Raw genomic sequence first — 12,707 nt, 5'->3', positions numbered from 1 at the left:
GTTTTGATACGTTTCCGACAATACAGCGTTGCGTGTCAAGCTGACATACGCGATATGTACATGCGCGTGAAGGTGATCGAACAGGATCAGGGTGCGCAAAGGTTTCTTTGGCGCGGGGGGGTGATCCATACCAGGTATCCAGAGATCCATACCAGGTGAAATGAAGTGTCTTGTGTTCGGGGCAAAATCGTCGCCCAGTACATCAAAAACACGAACGCAAGACTCTTTGAAAATTCCAAACCGGAGGCCACTAACAGCATCGTACGCAATTCCTACGTCGACGATTACTTGGTCAGTCGAGGCGGCATCGAAGAAATAACTTGCTTGCTTCGGAACGTGGTTGAAATAAACTCTCACGCGAACTTTGTCATGCACAAGTGGGCGAGCAACGAAGCTCGGGCGATTGCGGGCGTTTCGAAGGGAGGCGCTCCCAACGTGGGGAAAAGTCGGAAGGCGCTGTGCGACCAAGCCGATCAGCGCGTTTTGGACCTATATTGGGACACCACATTGGACACGTTAGGAGTTAATTTGGGCTTCAGGTTCATCCCAGGCGATCTGCTCGACGAGCAGCGAAAGCCCACTAAACGAGAGTACCTCCGCATCATGACGTCAGTGTATGACCCTTTGAGCTTGCTGTGCCCCTTTACTCTCAAGTCGAAACTAATTCTGCAAGATGTCTGGCGCAGCAAGATCGGTTGGGATGAGCCCTCACGGGATGAAGAAGAGCGAGATTGGAAATTGTGGCTGTAGGGCATTAAGAACTTATCCGACATGCATATACCGCCGTGTTTGACTTCGAAGTACGCGCAGATTGAAAACGCGACCCTTCATGCCTTTTTCGATGTGAGCCTCAAAGTTTTCGCGGCCGCGATATATTTGCGAAGTGAGACGTCTGACGGATTTACTCATGTGGCGCTCATAATGGCTAAATCGCGCGTAGCGCCTGACAAACAGCTGTTAATCTCTAGATTGGAGCTGCAGGCAGTCTTATTAGCGGCGCAGCTACTTAATACGGTGGCGGGTGAATTGGATATCGAGTACGACGAGTGATATCTGTGGTTGGACTCGCGGACGGTATTGCATTGGATACACAGTGAGCCTCGCATCCGAAACATTTTCGTCATGCATCGCCTCGGTGAAATAAGCAAGCTCACAGGTAAAGCCATGTGGAGCTGGGTTCCATCAAAACTAAATCCGGCCAACTGTGCGACGCGGGGAGATTGTGAGGGGGCAGAGGTAGCGACTCAGTGGTTGAAAGGACCTAAATTTTTAATACTGGTGGCTGAACATTGGCCGGCGTCCGAGCCACTCTCATCAGTTCAGAAACGCGAACTCGACTGCATGGAATTAAGAAAGCGCCAGTACGTTAACATGGCCACCACGCAGCCCAGGGAATTACCGACAGTTGCGAAGTTACTACGATGGGACGGTTTACTGATGCTCGTCGAGTCCGTAAATATTTTCTGCGCTAGGCAACGCGCGTAATACGATCTCAGGAGGAGGCCTTGCAGAAATTCCTGAGTGTTGGGGTGGAGAACGGTATTGAACACCAGGGTCAGGCGGAAAAGTATGTTTATAGAGTGTCCCAGCGAGAAAGTTTTCCGGAGGAGATGCGAGCGTTGAGCACTCTGAAACAAATAAAGAGGGCCAGCCGTCTGGCTCAAGTCACGCCGGTACTAGAGAGGGATCAAATAATGCGAATAGAGGGACGAGTCACGAATATACCGAATGCTCAATTTAACTGTTCTCCCATAGTGCTTGACGGAAAAAACCTTGCTGTTCGACTACTGATCGCGAAATGTCATCGACGTTTCCACCATGGGAATTCAGAGACCGTAATAAACGAACTTCGGCAAAATTATTATATACTCGGTTTGCGCACCGCGCTAAAAAGTATCAGAAACGATTGTTTAATTTGTAAACTGAGGCACGCGCAGCCAAAAAACCCAATAATGGCACCGGTACCCGAAGGAAGACTCGCGTATAAACACAGACCATTCAGCTATTCCGGGGTGGACTACTTCGGCCCGCTGTACGTGAAGGTAAAACGCAGTAGGGAAAAACGCTGGGGGGTGCTCTTCACGTGCTTGACGACTCGAGCCATACGGCTAGAAGTAGCGCATAGTTTAACTGCGAGTGCAGCAATTATGGCTGTTCAGAGATCGTCAAAACGTCAAGGAACGCCAACGGTCATGTACAGCGACAATGGTACAAATTTCCGAGGGGCGTGCCTCGAACTGCTCGAGGGATCGGCTAAAATTTGTTCGAGCAAAGCGAGCCGCTTAAGCCTAACGATATCGTACTTGTAGTTGACCTACAATCCCCTCCGAACGTATGGAAAACGAGGCGTGTTTTAGAAATGTATCCCGGGCGAGATAAGATTTTAAGGACAGCAAAGATTTTTGTAAACGGGCGTGAAATGATACGTGCTGTACACAAGTTGATTCGTCTTTTTAGTCCGTAAGGTGTACAAAATCGATCGAATCAACTTCAATCAACATCACACACGTGGGAACAAGCACAACGCACTTCGAGCAGCCTCACGATCTGGCCACTTTCGATAGTCGGAAAGACGAGTGGAGCGTCGGTTTGCCAAGCAAGTTAGTTACCTCGCAAACTGGGAAAATTCAAAAGCAAAAAACCCACACTGTCGAGATGATTGTTGCCTGAACGGCCCCAGGTAATTTTACCTGTGCACGCTGTGTGACCTTCATAACAACGGGACATTGCACCCTTCGAGGTCCATTATGACAATTTTTGGCCTAAATGCCACGATTTCTCGTGCCTAAATCACTACGATGGATCCAACCATAACAGTAACAGTGACGTGTTCTTTACTATCCATTTTCAAGAGACTTTTTTTCATCATTTTTTTTTTTGCTTCTTTGAGTAGTTACACAACTATTACCTTATCACTTCTATTTTTGCTTACACTTACTACGTTTACTTATTATATTCTTTGAGGCATCCTTCTACTATCTCTTTCACATTTCTTTTCCTAAACTGCTCGCTACTTTTTTCTCTTTTCTCTCTCTCTCTCTCTTTTTTCTTCAGGACACTTAGTGGTTGATAAAATGTTCTATTTATTATTTTATTATTTGTATTTTACTTTGAATTGCTGTCTTCACTTGTTTGAATTTATTCTTGTAATTTTCTTGTTTTTCAAACAACAATTCAATCAGCTCATCCTCTAGCTTGTTTATATATTTAATGGTTTGTTCTGATGCCTCTTGTATCGTCTTGTTCATCTTATTACCATCCAGAGTATAATTTTATGAATTATTAATGATTAAAATAATTATTAATTACTAATTTCAATTGCTTTACATAAATTTTATTTTCAAGCCTTGTACCCAATTAAAATTTTCAATTTTGTACCTGATGGTACCACCTACTGCTCGCTGGGTGCACCGAGAAAATATTGGGGCGTGCTTAGCACAAATGGTAGGGCTACCATTGTTTAACACATACTAAAGCAGAAGACGCATACGAATAGTGCGGTAGCTGTACTGGACTTGGGCAGTAACTGCACAATTCTCGTGGTGCGCAGGTTAAGCCAAACGTATGGTGCAACAGCAACACTTATAATCAGATCATGAGATATTCTTATTTTGAACAAACTTGAGTATTTCTATTGAAATAAGTGCATTAAATAGTTAATATTGCATAATTTATGTACAAAAATTAGTAAAAATTTGATACGGTAATGTAAATATTATCTGATTATGGTATTCATTACTAGTATAATACTATAATATCACAGTTTCCTAGGTATTTGCTGTACTCTGCGTATCATAAAAGACCTGGTGTATACATTCAACAAATGTATAAAAAATCGAGAATAAACATCTACTCACCTTATATAATGCTTATTAAATAAAAGAAATAAACAATTCTTCGTGAGTAATTTAATTTTTCATGAACATTATGTTATATATCGAAAAACATTCTATTAATCTATTATGAGAGTGATTAAATTATTACAAGTAATATTGTCATCCTTCAAATAGGTATATATACATCTTTTTAAAAGAGAACGCTAGAACAAAAAAATTACTACATCCAGTCTTGTGCTATACAAGAGTCCAAATGAGAATGTATACGCAAATCTCCATCACTGTCTTATGCGGTGATTTGTAAGTTGTCGATGGTTTTTAGATATGTTCGCAGCTTATAAAACCTACTGTGTATTCTTGTCTGGATACTTCAAATGGATTGAGCACTTTTGAAACTGTTGATCAACTTGTCTGTAAAATATTACAGTAATACTGACTATAGCTGCTGTTTTCACTCCCAGCGAAGACCTGAATTTGGCCACTGTGACAGCTCACAGGGCTATTAGGGCAGGGATATAAAAAACACTAAAATCTAAGATCAGTTTCAATACTACAAAGCTGGTCATAAAATAGACTCCAAAACTGGTCTCAAAACTAATTTCTTAACTAGCCTTAAAACTAGTAAGTGCTAAAAAAGATGCACTGCATTATTAGGCTTTGAATTTTACCTATGAGAGCTATCCTTGTAGCTGTGGCGACCTCTTTACTGTAAAAAACCATCAACAAAATATAATTTGTTAGTTTGCAGGATATGTATTTTAAAAATATAACTTACCATTCAAACGATGCAGCAATGCTTGGGGCAAGTTATATTTATTGTGGAAATCCTTCACTCCTCTTGAGTTTTTATACATACAATGACATGTATATTGATAATTGTTAATATCAATGTTCTTTATAACTCATGCAATCTTGATGGATATACTGCATGCACGCACTACACCTGATGCATAAATGTATACTTGCGCTGGTGTTATGAGTTATGATTGCGCACATCAAAACAGAGCTTCAGCCATATTAGTGACCAGAGTGTCAGTAATGCGGTAATACTATAGGTCGCTGCCACCCAACTCTGGAGCGTAAGTCCTCCTTCACTTGTGCAGCTACTCCACAAGTAAAAGCTGTAAGGGCATTTTGTGCGTTGTATGCACATGCTTGGGCCCCAATAATTTCTCAGTGACATGACAACTAGTTTCTAAAGAACACCGCAAGTATTAAAGCAGCTTCTCATGTATACGTAGCACTGTGCGACGAACTCGAAATCATAAATCCGGACCACCTGATTCATAGCGATCGTTAGAGTTTCGCTCATGTGACGAAACCAACGCAACATCAGCGGCTGGAGCAGTGCATATGTAATAAATATTACTGTTCATTAATACTACAATCTCCCTGTGATGTCTTTCTCGTACTAGCTCTTAACCACTATTCTTCACGTCCTTAGGCTCTATCGTTCAGCGACTGAGGGAATCTAACGTTAATCCCACTGGCAACCAGCTCATGTCACTCGCTGTGTATCATTGCCCAGAAACCCATCACTTCCAGCGACAGCTTTGATTACTACAAGAGGAACTGTCTCACCACACTTATAAAGCCTCCAACACGGTTTCTTCACGCCACCTCCAACTTCTCCTCGATGTTCAAAGTCGCCCATTCTAACAGCAGGCCTTTCACAATTTTCTCTTAAATTTCTATTGTATGTTCTTTAATGACTTTTTTAACATCCTTCTTAGTTTATAAATTGCATTATTCTAACGTGGTGTTCACAGTGGTCATTAGACTTAATGTACGTAGTATCTTTTTTTTTCTCGTAGTTCAGCTTTTTAATCTCACTTAAACTTTTACCTTTTTTAACTTCTGGCGACTCTCTTTTAAAAAACTTTAGTAACCATTCTGTGATATACCTTCTTGATTTTTTATTTATAATTTCGTTTTATTACCTACTTTAACTTCTACGTATCGGTTCCTTACTTACTCTTGCCTCTCGTTGCACTCGTGTCCACATCACAGCTGCCATCATAAAAGTCCACACTAAGTTTACGTTGACCATAACTTAAGTAGATTTGGAGAGGTGCATTTTTTCTGACTAAAGTTTAACAGCCTCTTACAAAAATGTTAAAAATAAACTTTTAAGCAAACCGTTTGCTAAATTTCACTTAGCAACAGGATTTTGGAACTCCAGTATTAGATTAGTTCAACCGTTAGTTACAATTTCTCCAAATTTTATTCATAGTCCAAAATAATTAAGTTCCCTGATGAGCTGTCTTAAAAAACTGTTGTCAAAAGAAGTTTTGAAGGAGTATCCCTGAGGATAGAAACGGAAAAAACTAACGTTTAAAAATACAACATGTAAACTGTATTAAAAGATACATTATATTAAATTTAACGTCACCATTGCTTGTAATTGTACGCAAGATTTTCATTTTCAATGTTTTTAGAAAAACTGATTAAAACTTATAACTGAAGCCTACCTAAAAATACATATAAGATTCAAAGATAGGACGGTACTAAATTTGCTTTTGTAATAACTGTTTAGAAGCATTTATGAGGGACACAACAATTTTATTCTCGAGCATAGCTCTAAAATATAAAAATAAGAACCTCTATGACAAGCAATAAACAGTAAAAAATTCATGTATAATAATGGAGGGTAGAAAAAACCAAATAGAAAAGTTTATTTGATGACAGTAAAATTACCAATGGGTGGTCAGACAATTCCTTTGAATCACCGTAATACGTATACATTTTTTTTTTTTTTTTTTGTTTAAATTAAAAATAAAAATTTCTGAAAATCCTATTCACATAAAAAAAGGGAAAGTTCATGCATCATTATATTAAATTATTTAAAAAGAACTCGTGCTCCTGATAGAGTGTAGTAAAGCAGCTGAAACTCGGCACTTCTCTCTTCAAGTCGTTTAAGAGTTAATGCTCTAGTCTGACGCAGCTTTTCATCTTCGTGCTCAGCTTGACTTTTAACAGCGTCTTTCTGAATAATAAGGTGCTTTTGCACGGTCTTAAACCACTGCAGACTATCGAACACGCTACTTTGTCCAAGTAGGGCGTTGATGTAGGCCAACCCGATGGCAAACCCGTCGTCAGTGAAGGCTGCGCCAGAGTTTTTTTTTTTGAAAAGCTTTTCCTTGCTGTCAAGTGTACAGTCAATAAAACTCAGTGTAAGTGGCGGTATGATGGCATAGAACTGCTGTAGATGCTGATATTTTCCAGGATCTCGGAAGGCTACCGCAAACACATCTACGAGCAGTTGAAAGTAGTGAGTCCCTTCAGTGAAATTTCGCCCAAGATTAGCAAGATCAGCGTCGAATCGATTGGCCGCTGCTTGCACCGATTTTAAACTAAACCTCATGCTAACTTTTCTGGCTGTAATGGTATCTTCGTTGTTTTTGTTGTTACTGTTATTATCATTATTGCTGTCACCGTAGTCTTCAGCACTAGGGCTAACATGACAGACTTTTGGTGGTAGAAATGCGACTGTTTTGGCTGATGCATGTAGACCCGCTGAGCGGATGAGACGCACGTACCCCAAAGCATTGCCAATTTGGGTTATTAGCTGGCGAAACTGGTCAAGATAGCTAAGACCCTCGGAAGTCATTCCAAGCTTCCGAATAGCCCTTTGAAACTTTTCAGCACGCTCGTAGCCGTAGGCCAGAGCAACACGTTCTTTCTGTAATCGCACATAATGAATATCACGACTTAAGCGAGACTTGATGTGTTCATCGAAGAGGAATTGAGAGAGAGTGTGCAGCTTGACGCACAGGAACTGGTAAACAAAATTAACACTGGTACTTATGATACCAATGCCATGAGTGCGAATTGAGTTGGCTACGTGACGGATACCGATAGTGTTGAGATGCCGGCCTGTACTCATCTGCTCGATAAACGTCTGCATATGTAAGTTATAAAAATAGCATGAAACAAAAACGTGAATGTTACGCATAATTTCAAGCGCATCAAGGCCTTGCTCAAGCGTCTGAGTAGGAAGCTGCTCAGATACGTTCTCAATACGAAATTTATGCTTAGCTAGAGCATGCATGCTGTCATAAGCACGCCAGTCATGGAGTGCGACACTTGTCAAATTGTAAAATGTTACGTCAAGATAGTGCTCAACGTAGCGCTGACCGGATAACAGCAAGCCACCGATAAGGATCAGCGGCTCAGCCCGTACGAGGCGGGTGCCATCACGTAATCTGGTGATTGTATCTATGGTAGAAGCTGTAGTTACCACAGCTGCAGACACTGATTCTAACGGCAGCGGTGATAACAATGACGATGTTGTTGTTACCGTCATCCACGAAGATGAACCACTCACACCGTCCATACTAGTCCTCAGATGAGAATACACGTGTAACCGCAGTTCCGTTTCAATATCACGACAGGTTGGCTCTAGAAGACAACAACTGAGTGTACTACGCTTCTCTGCCAGCCGAAATATGGGCATAACGGCTGACTTTTGCTGTAGTGCAGCACTGTTAACGGCTTGCAATATACGACTGAGATGTCCAAGCGGTCCAACCCCAGTCTCAGCTGCAAGTGTTAGATATGCCGGAAGCATTGCCTGCTGTTGCAGTAGCACTAAATAGTCACAGTTGAAGGCCAACTGCTCAAAGAGATCAATAATTGCATCGTAGGTGTCGAGAAAAAAGCGCAACCGAATGACTTCATCTTCGCGAAAATTTTCAGTGAGTTGACTCGCACATGCTAAGGCACAGCGTAGCACAAGACGGCGCTCTGGGCTGGCAGGGCCGTTAAGCAATCGAGCACTTGAATAGATCAGTGAAAGCGCATCCAAACGCTCGCTAATGTAACTAACAGCCTTACTGCGGTGGCTACTACTATTACTGCTACTACTGATACTAGCGCTATTGGCACTCACACCTCCGCTACCAGTACCTGTCTGTCCAAGAGCCTTGCGCACCAACTCGAGGATCGCCAAAATTTGGTAGGTTAGCTGCTGTAGCACTTGGCTCTGGGCTAACACTATTCTCGGTGCGAATGTATAAAAACTTATCTCTAAGGCTTTTTGAGCCTCAACAAGTCGACAAACTAATTGAACTGTAGACCGGCTCATTGGCTTCATCAGAAATCCATGCAAATTTGTCACTACCAAGACATCTTCTCGCATTTGGCACACTAATGCTAAAATATCGAGCAACAGGTTTCTTTTGCGCTCAATCTCTGAGAAAATCTGAAAACCCGTTTTGATTAGCAGGACCTTCATTTCAATGCACCACAGCATTGCTCTTTGCACCAGGTTATTGACAATGACGGGAAACTTCTGCATCCGCGCAGCGAGAAACTTTTCACCAGCCTGTGTTGATATGGAAGATAAACCCTCTCTTGGTAGGCGATTGACCAGAAAATCTTGAGGTAGCCAAACTACGTTACCAAAAAGACTAACCACGTACAGCTTCTTATTCACGTCAACGACTCTTTTTAATAACTTTTTGTCACAAACTCCGAACAGCTTAAAAAGAACAACCACCCCTACGTTAGCTCGGATCCAATTTCTATGAACCACTACGTTATTACTACCTTTATCCTCTATATGCAGCATAATGTTTTTTAAGAAGCAAATTACATGATTACCCATTACTGCTGATTTGTTTATATCCATAACGTGCTCAATGGATTTTAAAAATAGAGTCTTGGAGAGAAGTTGACTGTGAAGGTTTTTCAGCAATTTTTCATAAGATAGTATTTCCTTATGGGGTGTATTTGAGTGCAACGAGTTATGAATAACTGACCTCACCTTAACTTGGTAAATTTTCCATTGCTCGATTATAGCAGGCTGTCCACTAATTACTTCATCGAAAGTAACAAGTATAACAAATAAATCGATTAAGTGTTCAATAAGGAGTGGTAAATATATCTCTCTATGAGTACTGTGAGCCAAATACGATAACTGTTGAATAATTAGATAGATAACTGTGGAAATTCTATTTACATATATTGACAGATCTTGCAAATCCAAGAATAGACTTCCAATTTTATAGACTGTGTAATCAGTGCACTGTTCGCCATGAATGATGAGTTTATTATAAAATTTTTTAGCTTCAGCCTTCAAAAGTCTTATCTGAAAGAATATGTTTAATTGTATAACAAGAAATTATTAAGTCTCAATATGATTATATAACAGTTTCTGAAATCTATGTTTCCTAAAGGACATTTTTCTCAATGGAGGGTGTTTCCCAAAAGCAGTTTTTCTATATGCAACTTTTTTTCAAAGAGTAATTGTTTCCAGAAAAAAAAAACCGAACAAAACTAACTATTCAAAATGTGAAAAATTCTTACGCTTTGATGGAATTACATTTGTAAACGTTGTTTTATGAAACAGCCACAGAAATTTTTTTAGTTTGACCGTGTTTACGATATAATTTTGGGATTGTTGAATTTGACTCAAAGGACTCTAATTGTATTGCGTTAGAATTGAGCGTTAACTTATAAAAACACCAATGATACACAAAGATAGTTTTTATTCGATCGGGAAGTTTAACCATGATTGCTATATTAGTTAAAATCGCTGAAACCAAATCTAAAGCATTTAACTCAATTACTCTAAGATTCTACTATAACCTCAAAACCCAGAAATAAGAAAATAAGTTTCTTTATAAAATGTAACGAATTACTTCATTACTTACCTAACTTCTAACGAATTGCAATACTAAAGTCTGTTTGATAAACCGCCATGGTTTCCTTAACTTTAAAAATGTATAAGAATTATAATAAAATACGATTAAACATAACATATAAAAGACGTGTCCCGATGCAGAGACTCCAGACCCTAGTGTCAGCCAAGCGCACGTAGGCATCATCATGAAATTGCAGCTCTATATGGTTTAGTAACTGACATTGATCAGTTGCGCACGATTATAAAATCTATCAATCACGGAAGTGATTTTATCGTACCAGGCAGTAGAGATAAAATGTTAGAATTTCTTGATTATCTTGCTCGTTAAATTGATATCAACAAACTGTAAAAAAAGATTTTAAAAAAAAGTATGTTTTACAATTGTAGTAACACTACATGTTTTGTTTTTTTTAAAAGATTTTTCTGTAGATGCTAACACAACAACCCTATACTGGCCTTACAGTCTATATTGATCAACCTTACAGAGGATGTAGGCTTGCCAAAGAAAATGGCGGAGTTATGAACTTAGTTTTTTTAAGTACATTTCCTACAACATTGTTCAAGGGTTTTCGCGTATCAAATTTAGAAAAAGGCTTACAGATAGTTTTCTAATGATATTGGTCTGGTGTAATGCACTGATGTTAACGGACTTATCATTTAAATAAAAGACAATTCAAGATCGTAATCCTTCTTCTTCTAGAGTAGACAGTGAAAAGTTATGAGTTTATTTATCGGACACAGGCGATTTTATTGTTGGGATCACTTCGGTATGGGGTGTAGTTGAACACCGGAAGTTTGCGCCGAAATTTCGGTGTGCTTCATCTCATAATTAACAATTAGTGACGAAAAAAGTGTTTTTATGATGTGTAAGAAAAGTAGAACTTACTTACACAGTTATAAATGCGAGTAATTGAATTTTTCGACATTTCCCACCCAACACACGATTGCCAAGGCAACTCGAACCATGCAGTTGAAACAACAGTTTGTAGAAACATTGTCATACGTAGAAATTGGAAAAAAAAATTCCACCTCGACCAGGACATGGACCTGAAACTCTTTTCTTGCCCGGAAAGTGCGTTACCAACTTCGCAATCAGGGTCTCGATGAGTCCTCCTCTCAATTGCCACAAAATATACTTTTTCAGCGGTTTTTTCAGTCCGGTGACTTGCTCATATGGTACGTAAGAATATTAGAATTTACTCTCATTTTTAAAATAACGTTCAATGGTGGTACTGTGAAATTTTGTACTTATTAAAAAACAAAACGACATTTCAGCCGTTTGGACAATGTCCCGGCCCTCATCAGGTACAAAAATCTATGAGTAATAAAAAATTCTTTACAATGCAAATTTTGATAAATACAATAAGCGTAAATTAATTAAAGAGTATAATATACTTCTGACTCTTACGAAGGGGATGTAAAATCGTAATGTAGTCAGAGTTTCAAGTTTCGTTGCTTTAATACCCTGCACATACACAAATGACATAGTATACGCACATAATACAATCAAATAAGAATCGCAAGCAGTTCCTTGTGAGACATACGTAAACAGATCATGTTTTCCTAATACCATAAATGAAAAGGGCCCTCAAATCATGTACATCAAGTTAACCTTCTTTCTTAATTGACATAACGAGAGACTTGTAACAATTTTTCAATTTTTCCGTATCTTGTTGTCTATTAATATTATTATTGAAATAATGAATATTTAACATTTCAGAAAACAGGCGCTTTTTATAATTTTGTTCTGTGTCTAAAATTTTTATTTCATCAAAATTGAATTTTTGTGTAAATTCAATATAATGTTGTGATAGTACAGATATATCCTTTTTTTTCACTATATCTCTTTTATGTTCTGCCATTTTTAATTTTACAGACAGCTCTTGCTGTTTGACCGACATAACAGCAGTTGCAATTCGCACATGGTACATGATAAACGACATAATATTTATCGAGTGGCTCGGTTACATCTTTTGCAAGTAAAAATTTTAATAAGACCATGCAAGTGAAGAATATACGGTAATGATAAGACTAGTTTATAATTATTATTATTTCTATTACAACTGTTGATCATGTTTATGTTTTTTAATGTATTAATTCTTTTGTAAAAAAAATTATCAATAAATCTTTGAGGATAGTTGTTAGCTAGTAAAAATTTACTGATTAAATTTAAATTATCTTTATGAAATTGAGTGTCTGCTAATTTAATGGAAAAGTCAATTAAT

General features: G+C 38.8%; 2 protein-coding genes across 4 annotated transcripts in view; one reads left to right on the top strand and one right to left on the bottom strand.

Moving 5' to 3' along the window:
* The first annotated feature begins 1,122 nt into the window (after nucleotides 1-1,122).
* On the top strand, nucleotides 1,123-2,309 carry LOC149374717 (uncharacterized). The gene is made up of 2 exons (XM_089592269.1): nucleotides 1,123-1,452; nucleotides 1,497-2,309. Exons 1-2 carry the CDS (start codon nucleotides 1,123-1,125, stop codon nucleotides 2,307-2,309), a joined length of 1,143 nt encoding a protein of 380 aa, XP_089448395.1.
* Nucleotides 2,310-6,586: 4,277 nt separating this feature from the next.
* SWIP (strumpellin and WASH-interacting protein) overlaps nucleotides 6,587-12,707 on the bottom strand; it is a 121,455-nt gene continuing 115,334 nt past the window's right edge. For all 3 annotated transcript variants that reach the window (XM_089592296.1, XM_089592295.1, XM_089592294.1), the window contains exon 3: nucleotides 6,587-9,927. In XM_089592296.1, the coding sequence (XP_089448422.1) occupies nucleotides 6,676-9,927 (3,252 nt within the window). In that variant the 3' untranslated portion in view covers nucleotides 6,587-6,675. The remainder of the gene's footprint in view (nucleotides 9,928-12,707) is intronic.

The sequence above is a fragment of the Copidosoma floridanum genome, unplaced genomic scaffold, assembly GCF_036245765.1.
Source record: "Copidosoma floridanum isolate Cflo_tuat_1 unplaced genomic scaffold, Cflo_Japanese_pri ptg000015l, whole genome shotgun sequence".
In the NCBI taxonomy this organism is placed as follows: Eukaryota; Metazoa; Arthropoda; class Insecta; order Hymenoptera; family Encyrtidae; genus Copidosoma; species Copidosoma floridanum.
The sequence above is the reverse complement of the archived record's forward strand: the minus strand, read 5'-3'. Positions and strand labels throughout refer to the sequence as shown.